The sequence below is a fragment of the Dermacentor variabilis genome, chromosome 3 (genome assembly GCF_050947875.1).
Source record: "Dermacentor variabilis isolate Ectoservices chromosome 3, ASM5094787v1, whole genome shotgun sequence".
Lineage (NCBI taxonomy): Eukaryota > Metazoa > Arthropoda > Arachnida > Ixodida > Ixodidae > Dermacentor > Dermacentor variabilis.
Genome location: NC_134570.1, coordinates 154,197,750 through 154,220,232, shown reverse-complemented (window position 1 = coordinate 154,220,232; position 22,483 = coordinate 154,197,750). Strand labels below are relative to the sequence as shown.

Sequence of the window (22,483 nt, the reverse complement as noted above, 5' to 3'; positions counted from 1 at the left end):
ATAACCCATTTCGACCATGGCGATACGTTGTGCCACTGTATTGATTCAGTACTAAACGTATTAGTGTGCGCAATCGGCCGATGGGTCTTGCTGAATTTCTCTTTCATTTCGAGTATTTCGAGAGTGGCCGGCGTGGGCTAAGACAGCCCACGCCGGCCAACGCTACCGTGGCCTACACTGGTACCTAGCACTAGAGTACCAATAAAAAAGCAAGTAAAATAATGTTTGCGCTAGAATTCATACTCACTTGCACCTGGCGCTATGTGTATGAACCCTATACGGCTTACTTAACGTCCAACCACTTCAACCGCTCTCCAAACTCGCCTTAAAGCAAATATGCCGCTATCGCGCGCCGATAGCCCCGGCTGCTGATGCGAGAAGATACTCCGCACCTTGAGCCTATTTCAAAAGCCGTCGGGGCTTTTGACACTTTTAGTCGTGAGACGTAGACGCGAACATGGCCACGGACAGGGCGACGGTGCTGCAACGCTATCTCGATCTGGAGCAGCCGGACGACGCTGTCTTCTGCACCTACGTTTTCGTTGATGGAACTCTGGAGAAAACGCGCTCCAAGACGAAGACTCTGGACTTCGAGCCGGAGCGCGCCGAAGGTGTGTATAAGCATAGAAAAATATATGCTGGAAGGTGCTTCTAAAGAAGGCGTTTAGTGTCACCAATCGCGGCAGTAGCTGGTCGGAAGATATGCCTCCTCCTACGTGGCTTTATCATCAGGTTTAGCTTAAAGTTTACCCTCAAGAACTCCGTTGATGGAAGTATGCTCAGGCCCCTTGACGCAAATCATTTTTACATGGGATACCTAAAGTAATGATGTTTATGTTTTTTCCCGGCTATAGCTATGGGTTCAACCCTGAAATGTCTACACCGCTACTTAAAGTTTTCTTTGGGAATTTTTTGCAGCTCCCACGTTCAATGTCAGTTCTGAGCTTTCGAGACAAATGTATCTTCAGGAGTCCGTATTTATTGTCTGATTGGGAAAAACAAATGAATTGATATCCAGAATGCAACTTGCCACATGATTGAGTCGATCGATGGATGAGAAATAGTACAGGCAGATGATAAGTGCGGAAAGACGCAACAGTGCTGGCTTTGCTCCAATCGCAGGACATCGACGCAATGATCTTGTGAGGTATAATGTTTACCTGATGATATTTAAACACAATTTTGTTAAATTGCATCTTCGTCTTCTTTATCGCATAGTTGAAAGATGAAACAACATGTGGCTTTGTTCGCTGCATCTCTTGCTAGAAGTTAAACTTACTTCTTTCTTTTTAGTAATGACATGATATTAGAGTGGTATAGCTTGTACCTATATGTACGAGACATACGGAATTCCGGAACCGTAGCCTAGTTCAGGTAGCGAAATCTTGTGGTACTTTCTTGAACCACTATGCTAAATATGTTTTTTTTTTTGCAAGAGAACTTTTGGCAAAACAAAAGAAAAGAACCACTATACAATAATAATCGTTTTAGTGCCAAAGCATTTATGCATTCGGCTAAGCAGTGCTTAGCCTCCCATTACAATAGTAATCTTCCGAAATCGGGCTGGTAGAGGCCCGAGAAGCTGCCGGATCTCAGAGGCCGTGGTCGTGCGCTCTGGTTGAATCTAACTGTCATGAGGTAACGCCACCAGCACTGTCGTAGCGCAGGTCCAAGTCTCCGTAAACTGCAGTACGCTTACAAATAGCTTTAAGCCCTAATTGCCAAGAAAACCACAGCTCAGCGCACAAAAACTAATATCTGTGTCATACGGGCACATTTGGAAGGCCTTCCAGTCGACGGCCTTCGAAATGCCACAACTCTATCGACTCAAAGGAGTTGTCGCGCTGCTACACGGCACTTTCGAAAGGCCGTTGAGTGGGTCAAGCATTTCTCGAAAAGTTGAGTGGCGCTGCGGATCTTTACTTTCGTTTACATGTCACAAAAAGTTAAGCAAAATTAAAACCACTTAAAAGCACTATAATTTCTTTTATGTTTCTTTATAGATTTAGAGAAATGTTTGTACATTGCCATACATATATGTTTGGTTTTTAAGTTGTTGAGTAGCGAAACTCCGGCGACGTTTGCGTCGCTGCATGTAGCTTTTGTCAAGAGTATGTGCAGTTCGCACATACTAAGTGGCAAAAATACTTAATTGAATAATTAAGAACACTCATATATAGTATTTCTAGAGCATTTTGGTTTGATTTGTTCTTTCTAACCGATAGTACGAGCACACTGTGAACGAGAGGGCATGTTCGCACTGTTTCCGTTTCCGTTGCTCAAAGGCCATCGAGATTTCGATAGAGTTGTAAGGTGCTCCGTTGACTCGATAGACTATTGATTCGGTGGCCTTCGAAACCGCCCGTGTAGCAGCTCGAACTTGACCTTTGAGTCAACTGACTATCGGTTGGAAGGCCTTCCAAACGACCGTGTGACACGGGTATAAGAAGGTTTCTTTAGAGCGAACTCGATACTACCATGTGTAGGGTGTTGTAAGTAGCCCATGGTTATCACAGACAGATAACGGCGTAATCTCGTGAAAATATTAGCCTTAAATTTACGGCACCACGACGCTCAGCTTTCCCATCAATGGCATATCGTCCTTGACTACAGAGTCTCGCAGCAATACCTAATATTGCTTTTCGTGATTCAATAACGCTGCACATATATTCCCCGCTGCACACACGAAGGTGACTCACCTAAGCTTAAGAGAACACGTGGTCATCAATGCGGTAGTCACATCGCAAGATACAGAGATAGGACATCCCTCCTCACTTCACTCTTAAGTGCCAAGCACTCAAGCGTCAGATACCGCGAGCACAGATTATACAGATTCTGGGTTGGGCGCGGTGTCATACTTGCTTTTTTCTGCTCTGCGGCAGGCTGCAACTACATTATCCGATGATTTCAGTAAGCGTATAGGCCCATCATGTCCTGAAACCTTATACTTCGTGAAACGTGATACCCGATTCACTCGCTCACTCTTATCGTGTAGTTTATCTATGCCTTCCATCATTTATTGCTTTAATGATTTGCAGACTGCCCGGAATGGACTTTTTGCGCCATGTTATCCTACCAGTGGCCGGATGCAGGCCCAGAGTCCGAGGCCTACTTGTCGCCAGTCGCCCTCTTCAGGGATCCGTTCCTCAAGGGCCGCAACAAGCTGGTCCTCTGCGAAGTACTACAACACGACCGCACACCCATAAGTAAACCTTTATCATGCGCATAACCACGTTTGATCAGGCAGAAATGTGCAGCGGTTTTGTTGTAAGACATGACAGGCTTTCTTTCGTGGTGTATTGTGTCTATTGTCGCATTACGGAAAATTAGCTGTCACTGACAGTGCTTTATCGTAGAAAACTCCCTGCTATAAAGGTGAAACACCTGGTGGCGCACACCCAGAGGCCCTATAACGTAAAGCTATTCCAAAGTGTTTGTATTGCAATCTGCATTTGGTCCACCACGACTGGTCAAACACTTTGCGTGTCATGACCACTTCGCTTGTCGGCCACGCGACCTCACCAAAAGAGCAAGAACTCCCCACCTGATATCACGTGCACACTCTGATTACACCCGATTAGATTGATCAAAATAAAGATAAATATTTCTGGGCCCTGTTTTGAAGTCGGGCGTTAGTGCGGTCGCGAATGTTCCATGCATGGTGCCGTGCCATGTGTCGGGAGAAAGTAACGTCCCGAACGACGTTCAAGACATGAGAAAAGGTTTGTGTAGAAATGTACATGATGGCGTTTTACAGCAACGGCTACATCTACTGGAGCGAACAACATGCTCAAGTCCTTGCATGTCCGAGCCTCTTCTACAGAAGTCCGAATTTACTTTTAACAACGAAATCTGTATATGAGTAACGTTCCGAATTTTTTTCAGCGTCCGGCAACAGAAACGGACTTATTGATTTCTTACAAACCCATACACAGTGGGTTTCATCGTTTGATTTGTGTGTGATCACGTACAGGCACAGGGCGCTTTAACGTAAAGCTATTCCAAACGTTTTTATTCCAAATCTGCAATTATCCCTCCACGATTGGTGAAAAACTTTTTTCAACCACCCCCGCTTCGCCTATCTGTCACGCGACGCCACAAAAAGCGCGAAATCTCCCATCTGATATGACTTGGCCACACTGATTATGCATTATTGAATTTAGCGAAACAAGAATAGCTATTTATGATTCGACACCATTTTCTCATTAGCCCTCGGCTATTCGTCATATGTTTTCGGGCTGCACCCACTTACCTGCCTGTCACGCGACGTCACAATACCGCGAAAACTCACCGCGTCAAAGTGATGTGTGCGCGTTGAAGATTTCATATGCCGAACAAAACTGAATTTTTTTATTCTGAATAGCCGCAGGCTGCCCCGTTTCGAAAGGAATAAAAGATGGCCACCGCCAATCGCTCGGGTACTGGCTACTCGCACCTGCCGAAGAGCATGGCTTGATTTACGTACAATAAAATGTTTTGCGTGGCCGTGTAACGTTATCGAGCACTTTCGGCGCGTTTATGACATCGATCTGCCAACTCTTCTTTGCTGAGGATACGTTTTAGCGGCATTCTTAACTTTTCGTTGCACGCCGCCGTGATTTTCGACCAGCCACCTCAAGGTAAGTAAGGCAAAGTGGACCAATCGCAGACGCCGGCACCACCCTCTTCTTGTTGTTATCGATTTTCAGTGCACTCGTTCGGCCACATCGAATCCCTCTCCATTTGAGCGTGCTGCTCGCCTCTTGTCAGCCAATCAGATAAGCCGCTGACTGTATAGGCAACGTTACTCGTTTTTTAAGCAAACAAAGGTGACCTCCTATAAAGGAGGAGAGCGTTTGATTGGTCTGTTCAGACAACTCTGTGGGTCACCGCCCAATGCTTGCGTCGGTGGTTACGCAAATTTGACATCACGAAATTAATATAAAAAACATATTGGAATAGTTTTGCGTTATAGAGACCCAGTGCGGTGACGCAGATGTCAAAATGCGAATCAGAGTAGAACGCTCGCCGTGATAAACAGCATGACCTCAAGGTCATTGCATATATCAACAGGAGAGGTGTCGTACCCTAAAACAGCTGTGTTATCGATGGGGGCGGACGCGCATAGTTCGTAAACCCGAAGAACAACATGCGTACCAGGCGTGCCAGAGGGAACAGCAACGCGAATATAAACGGCGCCGGCGCGAAACTATGACAGACGAAGAATCTTTCCACGATGCCGAAAGAACAAACAACCATTCAGCTCTGTAAAGATGAAATGGCAGCGAAGTCATATTGCTTTTCGTTTGAGAGCTTCTACTGTCGTCAGCTTTCGCTGCCATTCCATCTTCACACAGTGGAATGGTAGTCATTCTTTTTATCCCGTTAATTTCCCTCTTCACTCGTTGAGAGAATTCACTGCCAATCACAAACGCCCAACTCCTTAAAATATCCCTCCCCCAACGTCCCACCTTTTTGCCGGACTCCCTGGTCTCCACCGTTGCACAATACGAGGCAAGCACGTGGCAGGCTGTAAACCTGATGTCGACGCCGTTTTTACGGAAGTACTCGACAATTGCCCCTTTCATCATTTAGTGGCCTCCTCTTGACAAAAAATACTTGAGGTTCGGGTGACTGGCCTTCACGGTAGTCGGAGGGCGGCGTTGTCGTCCTGAAGCGAGCTGTCATTGTTTACGCGTCGCCGTCGGCGCCAGGACCAGTCATAGACCGGGAGCGGGGAGGGGGGGCGGCGGGGGAGGGGCTTATGTCTCGCCTGTCAGCTCTGGGCGGTCGAAAAGCAGATGATACGGAACCTAATCGCGTATCCGTTATTTTCAGCAGACGCTGATTTAGTCGCTTTGAGCAGACGACGAAACCTGAACGACACTCCACAGCTGCACGTCTGCCGGTGAAGCATGCTTTGTTCCGAGTGCTCTCGAGGCACAACAGCTCCTTTTCGCCATTAGCCCTCTGCTATTGGTCAAAAGCTTACGGGCTGCACCGCTTGCACTAAAGTCCCTTGATAATTTGAAAGATGCGACACTCTTTGAACTCTGGCGCCGCTGCGCGACCTCCTCGCGCCTTGCGCGTTCCCCCGAGGCAACCAGTTCTGCCCCCGTTTTTCTGCACGACGATTGGTCTCCCTGCCGTTGCCCTTGGAAACACGTGGATCTTGAGTTTTGCTTGTGTTTTTATTTTTCGTTCGCGCCATTTTCCTCCTGAGCACGGCTGGCTCGGCGCTTTAGCTCGGCGTAGCGAACGTTGTGCGCTGTGTTTCCTGCTCTATGTGCTAGCGCTATGCCGGACTGTTGCGCATATAACTGCAGGAAGAAGCCTGAAGATGGTTATGCCGTTTTTATGATACCACAAGGAAAGCGGGACGGCTTGCGCAGGAAGCAGTGGCTGCATGACATTGGCCGAAAAGCTTTGTTCCGACAAAAAACACCGTTGTTTGCGAGCTGAGGCGTGTTTCTTATAGCTCGTAGCAAAGCATCCCGTAATGCTGCATTTTTTTCACATTCTTCCTTCCTGCTCACCAGCGTTTTTCTTGCGGTTGTCCTCAGTATGCTTAATATTCTGGGGCGGCTCCATCACCTCGCCCGTCGCTAACTGTTGTTGTTCAGTCGGACGTGCAGCATTATGGATTCTGCTTTGCGCCCTAAAAAAATTATTGGCAAGTATACCCGTGGCATTGCAGCTGATGAGCGTTAGCTACTCAACATTGAGTTCTTTTTTTTAATATTTTAAGGCCAAAGCCTTTAGATCTCTATGTTTCAAGATCGCGTCGTAAACTGGAATTATCACGTGACCCATGGAAGGTCAAAGGTGACCCATAGCATGTCCACCCCTGTATAAGAGAATGATTACCCAAGTTAATTAATGAATCATTAGTGATTGACATAAGGTGGATTAGGGAGGATTAAGGTTGATTAGAGCGTATTAAAGAATAATAAAGCGGATTAGAGCGCATTAAGAAGGATTAAGATGCATGAATAAAGATTAAGGTGTGTGGAGAAGGATTAAGGCGGATTATGGTGGAATAAGGTGAAGGGTTGATGAAAGGGTATTAAGACCGATTAGGGTGCATGAACAAGGATTAGGGAGGAATAAGGCGGATAAAGGAAGATTAAGGTGAAGTATGATTGATAAAGGAGGATTAAAGCCGATTAGGGTGGATTAAGGTAGATTAAAGTGGATTAGGGACCATGGAGCTGGATTAGGTTTGATAGAGGTGGCTTAGGGTGTATTAAGGTAGATTGGGACTATTCAGCAGGATTAAGTTGGATTAAGGTGCATGAATAAGGATTAAGGTGGATGAAGTAGGATTACGGCAGATTATGATGAATTAGGGTTGACAAAGGAGGATTAAGACCGTATAGGGTAGGCTAAGGTGCATTAGGGCGATCTAGTTTGATTAGGTTGCATTGGGGTGGATTGGGAGTATTAAGCTGGATTAAGGTGGATGAAGGAGCATTAAGGTGGACTAAGGTGAATTAGGGTGCATTGAGTATTAAGACCGATTAGTCTACCGTAATCCTCCTTAATGCACCGTAATCCTTCTTAATCCACGCATACCTTTCTTCATGCACTTGAAGCCACCCTAATCCACTATAATCGTTCTTAATGCACCTCAACACACCTTCATTCACGCTAATCCTCCTTCATCGACCTTAATCCAACCTAATGCTCCTTTATGCACCAAATCCCCCTTCATTCACGCTAATGCACCTTAATCGACTTTATTCCACCTTAATCCTCCTTAATACACCCGAAATCATCCTAATCCAATCACTAATCAATAATTACTTTGCTAATCATTAATAATCTCTTATACGCGGCTTCACATGCTTTGGTTCGCTTCCCGCCTTCCTTCTGTCACGTGATATTTTCTGTAGCTCACAACGGGACCTTGAAACAGAGGTCTAAGGCTTTCGCTTAATGAACCACACACAAAGGGATGTGTCACAAGCAATACTAGATCAGACGCACGAAGTAAAGCATCTGATCATGCGGCAGAAAAATTGTCTGGAGCATAGAACTCGCCACAAAGCCCCCTTTACATCGCGGTATACCCCGTTCACACGGCTTTAAGAAAAAACCAACCTCCTCATAAACGTTGCCTCCAGCATTATCGATGCTGTTATTAGCATTTCTCAAAATTTTCAACCCCACTGGGGCGCGCAACTGGCCCAAAATAATACGCCTCCATAGAATCCTGCGGCCTGTTCGCGGGAGTCCAGGAGGAATAGCGCGCCGTGCGCAGCCGGCGGGCGAGGAGAATCGAGGAGGAAAGCGCCGTGAGGCGGAGAGCTTCGCTACTTTCAAATTATCAAGGGGCTTTAGCTTCCACTTCTCCTGCCGGCCATCCAACGTCAGAAAACTGCGAAAACTCACCGTGTCAAAGCAACGTGTACGCGTTAAAGATACGTTCTTATGCTGAACGAAACAGTTTTTTATGGCATGCCGGAGACTGCCTCGTTTCGAAAGGAATAGAAGATGGCGGCCGGCCAATCGCTTTGGCGCTGGCTACTCGGCACTGCCGTGGAGCATAGAATTATATTCGTTTAATATTGTTTCCACGCGGCAGTGTAACGTTATCGATCGTTTTTCGCACGTATACGGCGTGGCTCTGCCAAGGCTTCTTTTCTGACGGTCCGTTTTAGCGGCATTTATTACCTCCCGTTCCATGCCCGGTGATTTTCGAGCAGTCGTCGCACAGCGTTACAGAATTTCATGTTATCAAAAGAAAGAAAACGCCAGAAAGTCTGTCAACACTTTACTGCGCCTTTTTTGTGGATTTCGTGAAGGGTAATGTGGTGTGTGTTAGCACTCCAGCTATTTGTTCAGTCAATTACTCGCAAGCCGAAGCTTCTCATTTTCTTTTTGTTCTCAATGCGTATGACGCGTTTACAAAATAAAATATTTTCGAAACGGTCGTCTAAGCAAAGGTTACCGCCTGTTGTTCTTACGCGACAGCCCTAATTCTCATCACCCGCCATGGTTACGCCGAGCTTGATAACATGCAGGAGCGAGCTGTGTCATGGTAAAAGTAATGAAGTTGAAATAAAATTTTCTTCGGAAGGTCAGCACGGCGGCTCAAGAGTAAAAAAACTTGGTTCTGTGCAGTAATTTTGGCCGCCCTTTTATCAGACGCTCCAGACGGCATTTTGCTGCAACGCCGCTAAAACAGTGCGTGCATTAACGCGCCATTGCGACCACGCATATATTAACGCGATAGCGTTAAGGAGCTCGTGTCGCAGAAAAGCCGGTGTCGTCGGCGTCGGTGTCGGCGTCGGCGTCCGCGGCGTTGGCCGTGAGCGATAAATCACGGCAGGCACTTCATAAATAAAAAGCAACTTCCAAGACGGGCAGGGTGGGAATCGAACCAGGGTCTCCGGAGTGTGAGACGGAGACGTTACCACTGAGCCACGAGCTCGATGCTTCAAAGCGGTACAAAAGCGCCTCTAGTGAACGCGGTGTTATTTTCCAGAGAATGGCATCAAATGTATTTTACGATGTGCTAAACGCGCTGGGCAGCACCTAAATTGGAATGTCTGTGGCCAACAGAGCAAGCGACCGAACACGCAGCATGTGCTGCAGAGCGAAACACAGTGTTGCAGTGCAAACACAGTATAGGTGGCCAAGTGCTGCAATTAATCGCCAAGGAAGTGCTGACAAATCAATATGAGAGCGCCGTGACAACAGAACTGCATTGACGATGGAGCACCCCTGTACACGCACGTCTACACACTAGCAGACGACACCAGGAACAATCGACACTAAGCGTGGTGTTGACGGCGACTCCGATCGATTCCGCAGGGAGTAGTGGCCCGGAAAAGTCCGTATATATACATTTATACGAAACCTGCCGGCTCACATTTCAAACATCCAAGCAGAGCACACCGGTCGACAGCTTCAACTTGCCGTCACGTAGCCAGCGCACACGCGGCGCAGCAGCGGACTTCCCCTACTGACGTCACATGCGGAGGGCGCCACTCAGGGATCAGTGTCTATGATGGGGGCCGATTCATGGTGCGACGAGGGCTAATCGCTCCGTATGCGTTGCGTTCTCGCTGTTCGCGTTGAGGCGAGAGGCAGCTAGGATGTGAATTCGCTCTGTGCTGCTGCCGCGCTTCCTTACTCCAGCGTTTTGACGGTGGGTTTCCGCGGTCACTGAGCGAGATGTGTTCATGTTTGCGTGTGCGCAGGTTACACTATGCTTGTTAATTTAGTCAGTAAGCGAATATTTAAAAATTTATGCGGCCAATAAAACTGCTAGCCGTATTTCGTATAGCTGTCTACCAGTTTGCTATCGCAATCGATGCTTCGCCTTTCGGGCGAAAGTGCGACTATTTACGTAAGTGGAGAAATGCATTTGAAGTTAACCCAGACTGTTTCACAAATACTTTGCCGCAAGAAGTACGTCAATGCGTTCTGCAGAAACTGAGGTATTGGAAATCAAACACGCCCTTCGCGGTGCTTCCGCTCCTTCTTCAATGCCTTGCACTACGAAAGCTACGGAGGAGCGCGGCGTGTCCATAAAGCTCCTGCAACTGAACTTCACCGTGCCGCGCAGTTCAAGTTTGATTTTGCATGTTTGCGTAGCCGCCACTGCTTCCAATTTTGGCGCCTACGACGGACCAAACTTAAAGGGCCCCTGAAACGGTTCGGACAAATTTTGTAGACGCGTATGGTACAGATTAAGTAGAACATTCGCACCGCAATTTAAGTGAAGCGTTACGTATTAATGGAGCTACAAGTGATTACAAGTTACCCTCCTCCCTAGCCATGCTTTTCCTCCTCAACTCGTTCGCCCGGCGGTCGGGGCTAAGCTCCGCCTTCACTGGTTCTGCGTCACGATGCGCCGTCACATCGTCCACTTCCCGTTGTTCTGGAGCCCGCCCCCGCCCGCGCGAAACGTCCCCGCTAGCGGCTTGGCCGTCAACCCCAAGCGAGAGCTATCGAAGCAGCGTGCGTTGCGAGCATTCTGTCGCAGCGCCAAACGTGTCTGGTATTGCGGTAATCACACACTAGCAGAACGTTTCGACGGAATGGTGAAGGCATAAACTCAAGCTGATGAAGGAACATTAGCGTAGACGTACGTGAGCTGCCTGATCGGTCTCCACAGTCGAGCCACCCGTTGGCGCAGAACTTAACCAGCTAAAGAGAGAGCTAATATTGTTCTAACCAAGTTTAAAATATTTTAAACATTTTAAACATTTACAAAAACAACGTGTTAACGATTACACTCCTGCGAAAAATTTACACCAGCAGCAAAGAAGAATACATTTTGTTACTGCTACTGTGTGTGGTTGAGCTCTATGCCACCAGGTGGATGCACCGTGCAGACCATTCACATTTGCGCTTCTGTTCATCCCCTGAAACGACACGCAAGAGGACACGGCCAGGCCCCGTCCCCTTGCGCTTACGTTTACCCTAATACCGGACTCGAGAAACGCTATTACGTTAGTAATCTTCCGGTGTAAAGTGACAGCCGCAATCGCGCAAATCCTGGCGCCGATCGGATAGCGGCAGTCAGATGTGCTGCAGCCAGTCCGCTCGTCTACTAGCTCGCAGAAGGACACAATGTCGCAGCTTGACATATTGCCAGTCGCTACGTTTGCAGTCCACAACGCAACAAAGTCGAATCAGCACTCGCGAAAAGGCAGACCGACATTAAACGCGGAGCTCTCGTCAAAGACGGAGCACGTTGTAACACAAGCAGACGACACTTGCTGTGTGCCGGAAGTGCTTAAGTGTACTGAAGAATTGTTCTTGTGCATTCTCTTTATGTTACTTTCCCTTTATAAAAACAATTTAACTAACATTCCAACTATTACAAACATCATTTGTTTCCCATAAAGTTGGAAAAATTATCGATGGCGCGCCCTGGTCACCCAATCGGATAGCTCGCCCCACTGACGTCATATGGGTGATTTCCGTCATATGGGTAGGGGCGGCTTAAAATTCCGCCCAGCAGTGTGCTGCGATCGGCTGCGATGTGCATTTTTAAAGCCTTATAATAAACACACGCTTTACGTGGAGCACTTAGATGTGTCAATTAATGATCAGAAGGACCTACTCTAACGACTCAGTACCTTTGTATAAAATCGTCAAAATCGTTTCAGGGTCCCTTTAAGCCAAACGCGGTTGTCCTGCGCTGGCCGCAGTGCGCTTAGCCAGTGAACCCGTCACGGCCCCTCGCGGAGGCCGCGATATCTGCGCTACGTCGTAGACTGCAGCTGAATGCAGCTGTAGTGTGTATGTACCTGGTTTGCTTTGTGAACGACAGGGCTTGTTTGCATGCTCGCGCTCATATACTCTAGTCTGACCATGCATGCTACGTGGTGCGGACCGGCTTTGCCCTTAACCAGCTTGACTCACGGAGAGTAGACACATTCAACTTGCGCATGTTGAAGCTCTATCGAAAAGTCTACTTAGGCGTCCGACCAGGAGTGAGCGCGCGTTGGCAAGCCTGCGTGTGGTGTGACCTTGAGTTCCGCATGTTTCGATGATAGTTGAGCGCTCAAGGCTAGTCTAAATTAGCCGGACCCGGGGGCGACGACAACGCTAGGCAGGGCAGCCGAGCTTGAGCAAACGATAGTCGGATTAATCCCGAAGTACGTATTTATTGTCTAAATTCGGGAATAGATTCTCGCTTACTTCAGCCTATTTATTAAACTTCATCAATAAACACACAAAGTAACAGTAGGAAGAAGCGTACTCCTCTAAACATCTTGATTGACATCAGCTATTCGCCAATAACAGCCGTGTATGGTAATCCGATATCTTAAGAAACAAAATCTGCATAAAAGAGTGAGAAGCAGCCTTCAGTTGAAAGGAAATCGTTTGAGAGAAAGGTGACTTCCCGCTCCACTTCGGAGCTCCACGACTCACTCACGACTGCAGGACTTGGCTGAAATGTTCATAGCAGCATATGCTACCCGCCTACTATGTACTTTCAGCAAACCAAAGGGCGTGGGATGTGGGGAGGTTTAACATTCCTTTTATACATCAAATCCCGGTGGGCCTACGCAAGAGGTAAAAAAGCTTCGCTTTAAAACAGTATGTCCATAGCCACTTCGAATATTGTGGCTCTTCTTTTTCTAACTACATGGTACATTGCAGTTTTTTTCTGAGCCTTCGCGTTTACATGGGGATATCTTGCACGCCGATACAGTAAAGTCATCTATACTTCCAGTATACTGATTTCGTTTTCATTATTCATTTTGTTCTGGTTTCAGAGAGCAATACCCGCCTGAGTTGCCTTGACGCATTGCACAAGGCAAGGGATCACGAGCCCTGGTTCGGTATCGAGCAAGAGTACGTGATAACTGAAAAGGATGGACTCCCACTAGGCTGGCCAAGAGACGCCACCCAAACAATAAAACCGCTAGGCAAGTCATAGAACATCTTCGCAGCCTCTACGACGTGTAGCATAAGCAGGTCACGCGAGGTAACAAAAGAGAGTTACACAGCCGTCGTGACTTTGTCTTCTATGTCTTCTTGCCTGCCTTGTTAGAGCTTCACATCACCTAATAAACCGCATTAACTTGCATATTAGATGCTGACTCGCTTCTCCTGCAGGAGTCATGTGATTCTTTGCAGCATGCAATGACGCAATCTTCGCTCCAAGTAAGCTGCGTATAAAAGTGGGCTCTCCTCGCGACAAAGCACTACAATCGTATTTCTGGCAGCATAGGTGAGGTGGTGTTGGAGTTGAAGCTTCGAGGCGTGCTCTCGTACATGATGCTGAGATGCGGTCTCAGGACAGCGCGCTGTGACGCGGAGAGGCAGCCGGTGCAGTCACACTGCACATGCATGAGCGCTCACCTGATTGGCTGGCGCTAGGCTCAGCTTCCACTCAGTGTAAGGTTGCTGTCAGACACGGTATATGCAGGCAAGAAGCGAAGTTCTGCGCCGGAAGTATTCTGCATGTATGTCCGCGTTTTTGTGGGCGCGAGGTACACTTATAGGACTTTCGTCAACTGCGACGGTTGAATCCGCGCAGCTTATTTATAAAAATAGGCCTTCGCTTCAAGACTGCTTACAATTAAGCCCTCAGAAAGACCGCAAAATTTATCACAGTGTTTACTGCTTTCCTCTGTTAAAGACCGGTGCTTGTATTTACCAAGCTCACACTGACGATCACTGGTGTACGCTGTTGACGAATTTTAACAATGAAGTGAGCGCCCAGTGTTACCAGACAAATGTAGTTACCATCTTAAAGGCACAGTGTCTCTTTTAGCTACTTGTTGTCACCCCTTGTCCGGCTTTATGAATTAGGCATTTTAGGGCAGTTTTTAACTTCCTTTTGAATTATTAACGTGGGAGGTAATACGTTTAAGAACTATGTTCATGAACAAATAAGTATTACATTTTTCTGGTTTTATCGCAATGGAAAAGTGCGTTCTAGTGGAACAACAAGCGCTACGGCAGTTTTCAACTTCCTTTTGGTTCATTATCATGGGTGGTAAAAACATTACACGCATAACCTCCTGTGGGGGTTATCTAAATGATGCATAAGCATTTTCTGCGAATCACCTGCTCCATTGTCGTCATATGCTCTGTGCTTTGTATAATGGCAAGAAATACGGCCAAAGAATCGTGAAACGAGAAGCTTGGTTGCAACACTGAAATGTTAGCTGAGACCAACATGAGACGACGAAGAGGCGAGTAGTAGGAATGTTTTCTCATGTTATATGATGATGCTTTGAAATGATGCTGCCGATTTCAGCAAGGTGAACAGTGGCCGATGTTGGCTGTAGTACGTGACATAATGAAGCAATACCAGGCTCGGTAGACCTCGTACGCAAACGTAGCCAATGACGCTGCCTCTTCTCGATGCGAGCCATTATCAACCTTTATCAACCGTACTCTGGCGATGACCAGGTATGGCGCGGCCGCGCGGGCCTTATCTTGAAAGCTATCTTCGATGGGGAAGAAGTGCAGCGAGGGCTGACAGCTTTATTGCGCTGTGTTTTCGCCGCTTAGTTGGCGTTGAAGCGAGAAACGGCACGAAGGTCAATTCACTCGCTGCAACGAGCTTTATCTTGAAAGCGATCTCCTCATGCGGGACAGACGCCCGGACGGGTTTCCGCATTGGGCAGGCATAGAAGTGCTTACGTGTTTAAAAGTTCCAGAACAAAGTTTGAGAGGATCAGGCGACGGTCATGATTCGACTATTTCTACGTACAAGTTATTGGTTATTACATGAAAAAACTTGAACACTAAATTTTATGGCACTAACTCTATCTATCGGTATTCAGGTCCATACTGCTATGGCGTCGGGGCTGATGCCGTTTCGGGGAGATACGTATCGGACGCTCACTACAAGGCATGCACTTACGCCGGGGTCAAAATGGCTGGTACGAACTCTGAGGGCGTCCTATCACAGGTAAAAGTCCATTTTTGTGTTGCACGATTAGTACTAGGATTTCTAATGAATGTTACTCGGAGGGCACTTATAAGCCTATGCCGTTCCTTAAGCAGCATTACCGCAGAATTATTATTATTCTTATTATTATTATTATTATTATTATTATTATTATTATTATTATTATTATTATTATTATTATTATTATTATTATTATTATTATTATTATTATTCCGAACATATATACACATGGCACGAAAGGCAAAGCGTGGAGCAGACTTGCCACTGCCCCCGGTAGAGGCGCAATGCCTCCTTATTCTTCAGAAAGGAGGAGACCGAAAGAGAAATTTAAGATAGGAAGAAGGGGAGAAAAGAGGAAAGAAAGAGAAAGATGGTAAATCTACATAGTGAAGAAAAGTACGCGCAGCACAGATCACACAGAGCGCGGGTCGCACACAGTAGGGCCGGTCACTGCAGGTCAGACTACTCAATGGTGTTAGCATGGTGTGGACGGATGCAGATAACGCACACACTCGACAAGAACAGCAGGTAATATCGGTTGTCCAAAATTAGTGCCACTTGAGGGAAGCTGCCTGCTCAGAGACTCCTTTTGTTTGCTAGGTATACTTTGGGGCGCACAGTACATTTCTTGAAAAGGGGCAGAAGAAAGGAAGACATTGGCGCTTCACTGTCTTCCTCTCTTCTGTCCCTTTTCAAGTAATTCATTTTGCACCCCAAGGTATACCTAGCAAATCTATGCACCAACTTGCCCAAGAAGAAGTCCTTTTGGAAGAGAGTGCTTACCGAGCACATTTAGTGTAACGTGATGCCATGAAGTCATCCTGGAAAACCCACGGCCTGCCTATTCAAGCATGGTCGCCAGACATTCCTCGACGCATTTTCCTACTTTTTTTCCGAATAGTACGAATACTATGATTGTGTAGTAAATGTTAGCACGAATAGGAACGTTCCAAGTAGCTTGTCCTGCGGAAATGCATTAGAGTAAGAAATAAGATCGCGCGCACACTCGCCACGCGTCCGCGTAATACGCTGATTATGCCAGTAGTCTTTATGTCAAAAAATACAAAAGGAGTCACAAACACACAGCGTCGTGCCATTGCCCGTTTTCACTGTAAATGTTGTGAGACTTCACACAGCCACAACAATGTTACAAAAACAGTTGAGCGGCGATTTTAACCGTTTCTTCGCTTCCTTTTTGTTCAAGCATGCCTCCTGTATGCAGTCGACGTTGCTTCTGACTACGGATTTATTGTCGCTTCGCTTACCCAGGCATGCATACCGTTGGGTGCCTCGAAAGCGATAACAGTGACACAAACAATGACAATTATGGCGCAGTGCGTAAGGGTCCTCAAACGAGGACGTGTAACTATATTTATTATAGGAAAGGAAAAGAATTTATTAAATTTGATTCCACTTTTTATTGTTCCCGTTTACGCTAGAACTTTCACCAACAGTTGAAAGCTGTGATCTGCAGCATGTCTGCACGGTCCCCATACGTTTCGTGTTTGGTAGCAGCTATCAAGTATAAACATCAGAGACGATAGGCAGTCTTGTTTACAAGGCAATTATTTACAGGCATTTGAGATGACAACATACGAAACAAAAAACTATGCGTGCCTAACTATAGGATCCCATGTATTCATCGCATGCAAGTCATCGCTGACATAACTAAAAAAGCATATTACAGTATGCAAATAGCAGTAGTGTACTAAGATGTAGCCGGCAACACTAGGAAAACTTAAAACAAATATAATTTTACTATTTTATTTAAAATAGTAGGATCTACATTCCCTTCCGTATTTGTTACACATTGCGATTCCTTATTTGCAATAAAATTTCGTTTTCCTTAACTCCTTCATGCTACTTAAGCTCACTGGAGGCTATTCAAGTTTGAGGCCGCGTGCAACTTGACGCATGATTATTAAGTTTACAGGTGCTTGTTCTTGCACACTGAGGATGGTTCAGTATCAGTATACTGCATGCACCGATAAGTTTCCCAGAGGGTCATGTTAGGCATATCACGCCTCGCCAGTCGTCTGGGAGACGCGAGCACGTGATTCCGTGACCTGCTCTGGTTGAGACGCTACCAACGCTGCCTTCTGCTCTCTTGTCCAGTCCGTTGTTCGCATTATATTTTATACGGAAACCTGTGTCGTCGTATCCGGCTTCTATCAACGAAGAATATTTACCTCACATTTAGAGGCACCATGCCTATGCGTCGTCGACCGCGATCACTTCTAGAGCTCCTACAGTGTCCGTTTGAAGAAAACATTTTTCTACCACTGCTGAGGTGTTAAAAATATCTTTGTGGTAAAGCTTCGGATATAGCTGTGCAATATGTATTGCAGCTGCACAGGGATTTGCTTCTGGGAGTCCTACTTTCCAGTCGGCCATTCTTACTAAGCACACGCAAGGCTCACATTCGCTCTTTGGAAAACATATTGTGTCAATCCCTGCGCTTGCGCTCGCGTTTATCTCAAACAACTAAACATCAACAACGATCGCCATCACCTCAAACCACCTTGCGTCAGCTCATGAAACCACGGAGGAACGAAATAAACTAGAATTGAGCATTACGTCTCTCTGCAGTTTTCGCCAGCCAACTCTCCTGAAGCCATTCCTTTAATCTTTTCTCTTTGAAACTGTCGACCCTACAGATGATGATGGTGGACTTGGCCAACTCGGCTGACTCGCCAAGTGTGCTTGGTTCCCGGTAGGTCTTAATTGACGCGCAATTGATCGAGTGCTTTTCCAGCTATCATGCGCAAATATTCTCCCTAGAGTTCTGTGCAACTTCGGTCGCTTCTTGCACCGTACAAATTTATAGCGTGCTTAGTAACTGACGTGTTACCGCCACGCGTTGTTTCTGGCGCCCGTTGTCTCTTCGTAAGAGCGTGCGCGCTTCACGATGCTTCGCGTGGCTCCGCGCGGCGGTGGAAGACACAAAGCATGCCATGACGTGATCACGTGCCGGCCCGACTCTTTCTGGCTTCTATTTTGTCAGGTAGTGCTGGCTCGTAGTTCCTGAATTCCCCCACGCACGTAGCCGTGGACTCACTCAGAATGTACATTCGGCTTATATCTTTCAAGGATCCAATTCGACCATTATTTGGCTTCCCTGCCTGTACAGCGTGGCCGAGCTACGTTTTGACGACTTATCACTTCTCATCAAGAGATTATGCCGAAAACTAATGAAATGCCGGCTACACCTTGATCTGCCCTTTGGTGCCTTCGACAACCTAAAATGTGCCTACGATGAGGAATATTAGCGCAACAAAATGCCAAAACTCACTCTGGAAGGGAAGACAAAGACAAGCACTTGTATTTCTATTCCCATGCGGTAAGCGTTGTCTTTTCGTTGAACTAATTTTCCTCCCCAGCAATGCAAGATCAACTAACTCAATATTTCATTGTTCTGAAGTGTGCCTCAATTGCTGTTCTCGGAATTACTTGGAAAGCTGATTATCTGTCACTGGCTTTGAAGCAACTGACGTTATTATTGCAACAAACATACAGAGACTACTTGCATACTTATGCGGATGGTTAAACGTAGCCTACCACCTCAGCAGCCGCAGTTGCCATTGAAGCCAAACATGCGACAATAAAATTGAGTGTCACACATAACGGCATCAATGGTGGGAGAACTTTCATCTCTCCGTACCTCTGTGAATTATGTCGCTATTCAACCGTGCATAAAATGTATGGTGTTTCGGGAGTGAAGATCCGCTCATGAGAGACTCAGATATGTTTTACTCCGCGGTACATACGTGTACAAGCAGCTAGTCGCGACACAAAAGAGAGTTCTAAAAAGTGAGCACGATATCATCTTCGATTCTGAGTGATCGTGGCATTGTCGGTAACAACTGTACTGACAAGGCTGCACGGTCTCTCTAAGAAGGCACCCACACGCTTTGCATTAGTGTGCCGAACACGAACGCTGAATGAGAACTTTGTTTACTTACTCGCAGAAACAACTCACGCTTTCTGCAGTTCTCCGAACGTTTCCAAGTGCCGGCTGCCATCCCAGGACCCTTTGTAATGGCTGCAAGCGCCAAGAAACATTTCCCGCGCTGGGGCAAATGTTGCCTCTCGCTCTCTCTCTCTCTCTCTCTCCGTCTACCTCATATGTCCTGGAGTGGCATCGCACAGAGACCGAGAGAAAGATATAGTTAAAAGATAGCCCTAGGCCCACATCCGGAAATTGTTAAGGGGAAGAGAGTTCGAGAGGGTGTTTTCGCGCTTTTATGCCATTGTATGTGCTGCATTTTGTGTAATGGCTAGTACCTTACGCCTTACAGACGTAAACATTTTTGTTTTGTTGCGTAGAAACTTATTCGGACGCTATTTAAATACATCTTCTTTCCTTTAATTCTGTGTAGGGCAGCAAATCGGACGCTTATCTGGTTGACCTCCGTATCTTTCCTCTTTCTGCTTTCTCTGACTTTCAATTCATCTGTAACAGTCTTAAGTTAGGACGCGTCCAGTGTCACTGACATGCAACAAGTTGATGGCCCGTCTCTCCACAGTGGGAGTACCAGGTGGGTCCCTTGGAAGGCATCAGAGCCGCTGACCACGTGTGGATGTCGCGCTACATACTTGACCGAGTGGCGGAGGACTTCGGCGTACTGGCCACCCTGGACCCGATGCCGTACCCACCGGGAAAATGGCTCGGCTCTGCAGCCCACACAAACTTCAGCACCAAGGCGATGCGTAGTGACGGTGGCATATGGTGAGTACGTCATAGAGCACTAGTGTCAAACGCAGAACACTCGGCCGACCCCATGTAAGGTATCTGCCCGAGTGCTCCATAGTACCACAGTAAGAGATCCCCGTTTACATGGTTCTTGCAGCTAAACTACTGGGCCATTTCGGTTTAAATGTCACACGGAGACACAATCTTGCATTGGCTATTCTTTAATAGTACGTTTGTGAACAATACATGCTTTTTCGCTCACAGTGAAGCCGAAGTGTTCTGTTTGTTTTGTTTTTCTTCGTAGACGTAACTGATACAAAATTCTGACTTCGATGCAGCGGAACGGTGGCTTCATTATTAGCTTAAGATTAACTTTGCGACATTTTAAGCCACAAATGCACTGTGAATTGTCACAGACTGTCGTATTGGAGGGCTTCGGACTAATTTTGGTGAGCTGGTGTTCTTTAAGGTGAACCTAAGTGCAAGAGCGTTCTTGCATTTCGCTTTCATCTAAATGTGGCTGCCGCGGCCAGTAGTCGGAGCATAAAAGTTGAGCGTTAGTTAATGAGTGGTAATAAGTGAATTATATATTAATTAGTTATTGCGGAGCTGCCTTCAAAACATCAATTTAGCATTACGCATGTGACTGGCGAGCATTGTAAAAAAATTCAATGGGTATACACTGATGGTAATACTGGTTGACTGAGTCCTATCAGTATCCCGGCCACGGCACACGCATTTCGATGGGGACGAAATGTGAAAAACACCCGTGTACTTAGATTAAGGTGTACGTTAAAATACACCAGGTGGCCCAAATTAGTCTGCAGTCCCCCACTACAGTGTGCCTCATAATCAAATCGTGGTTTTGCCCCGTACTACCCCATAATTTAAATATGCTATTAGTCTCCTCTTTTCCAACGGTTTCCTTTTCCATTGTTTTGCCGCCTCTGCTCTCACCAGTGGCGACGATGGGCAGTTTATTGATGATTAAGTCACTGCTACGCGCAGAAATGTAAGGTAAAGAGAGGCTAAATGTAGAGGCGCCCCATTTACACGTGTTGCCTGGTTGTGTATATTGACAAAGTGGCTGTATGTGACATGTTGTGCACATTAAGGAAAACAGCGGTGGCACATTTCTCGAGTGGCAGGCCGCGCTAAAGCTTTAGTTTAGAGACTATGCCTATGTGCCTATATGACTAGACTGCTGCTACGGCTACGACCTAACATAGTCATGATAACACTTAGGCCGCGCCCAGATAGGCGCTATAGGGGAGGCTGCAGGCGACAGTGCCACAGGAACCAGCACTTAAGGTTGTCTTTCCGATGAGCTTGGCAACATTAACTTCAGTAAGCTCATGTTTCTTACCATGCACAGTGCCATCAGAGATGCCATCGAGAAGCTGAAACGCAACGCTGACGCTGATTTGGCCAAGTACGACACCGCCAAGGTCAAGCGAAACAAACTGCGGATGGAAGCGCAGATGTTGACCACGCCCCGCAACCAGTTCACCGCCGACGATTGCTCCAAGGAGGTCAGTGTGCGCATACCGCACACAGTGGTTGACGCAGGCAAAGGCTACTTTGAAGACCGAAGACCCGGAAGCAACGCTGACCCCTACACGGTCTGCGAGACACTCGTCAGGACCATTTGCCTCGATTGACGGACACTCTGGCATTCCTTGCGATGGAGTTTGTGGCCGTTATAAAGCGCTTTATAAAGTTGTATGAACGTTATAAAGTACACGTTCAATAAAAGTACATGATAATCACCACCTGGATGCGTTGCCCTGCAGCTTGTTCCGCTCCTTTCTAGAGAACTGCCTATGCTACCTACCCTAACTTCCTCCTCCACTGCCTCTCTCGATCTGGCCCTCGCGCAATACAAGTACGAAGCACTCGGCACCCCTGGTGTCCCCGAACCGCAATCCGGCTCTAAAACCTCTTGAGTACTGTGCAGTCCTTATATCCGTGTCCACAACCTTAGTTCCTGCATACATAATGATCAGCGTACAGGTTGAATATATAGAGGTGCACACGTTACAGCAGCAAAAATTGGACAACTTAATGTGGTGCAGGCAAGTGGATGCGGTTATTTCTCACTTGGAGGTAGAATGCAAGTAATCTATTTTTTCTCTTTCATGCTCTCATTCAAACGTTATCATTATTTCTTTCTTTCTTTTCGTGAAACCAAGTCCTCGTAAACAAACGTGGCATGATCTTCTCATTGATTTAAATTTCAAACTCCAAACATTGAATCCTATAAATAGGTATAATGTTCATTGTAATAACAGGGACGTATACGCATGCCTGTCAGAAAGATTTGCAGTGACTCTCTCTGAAAAATAATTTGCTTCCGTGCGGTGAACGCGATAACGCCGAGGAGGTAGACAGTTCTGGAACATGTTCTACCTTTT

The 22,483-nt window shown here is 46.6% G+C and overlaps 1 protein-coding gene across 1 annotated transcript; it reads left to right on the top strand.

Annotated features, from left to right (window-relative positions):
- The first annotated feature begins 423 nt into the window (after nt 1-423).
- LOC142576428 (glutamine synthetase 2 cytoplasmic-like) lies at nt 424-21,835 on the top strand. Its single transcript, XM_075686557.1, has 6 exons — nt 424-611; nt 3,039-3,206; nt 13,224-13,376; nt 15,249-15,376; nt 19,903-20,105; nt 21,445-21,835. Exons 1-6 carry the CDS (start codon nt 458-460, stop codon nt 21,728-21,730), a joined length of 1,092 nt encoding a protein of 363 aa, XP_075542672.1. The 5' UTR covers nt 424-457; the 3' UTR covers nt 21,731-21,835.
- Nucleotides 21,836-22,483: the final 648 nt, after the last annotated feature.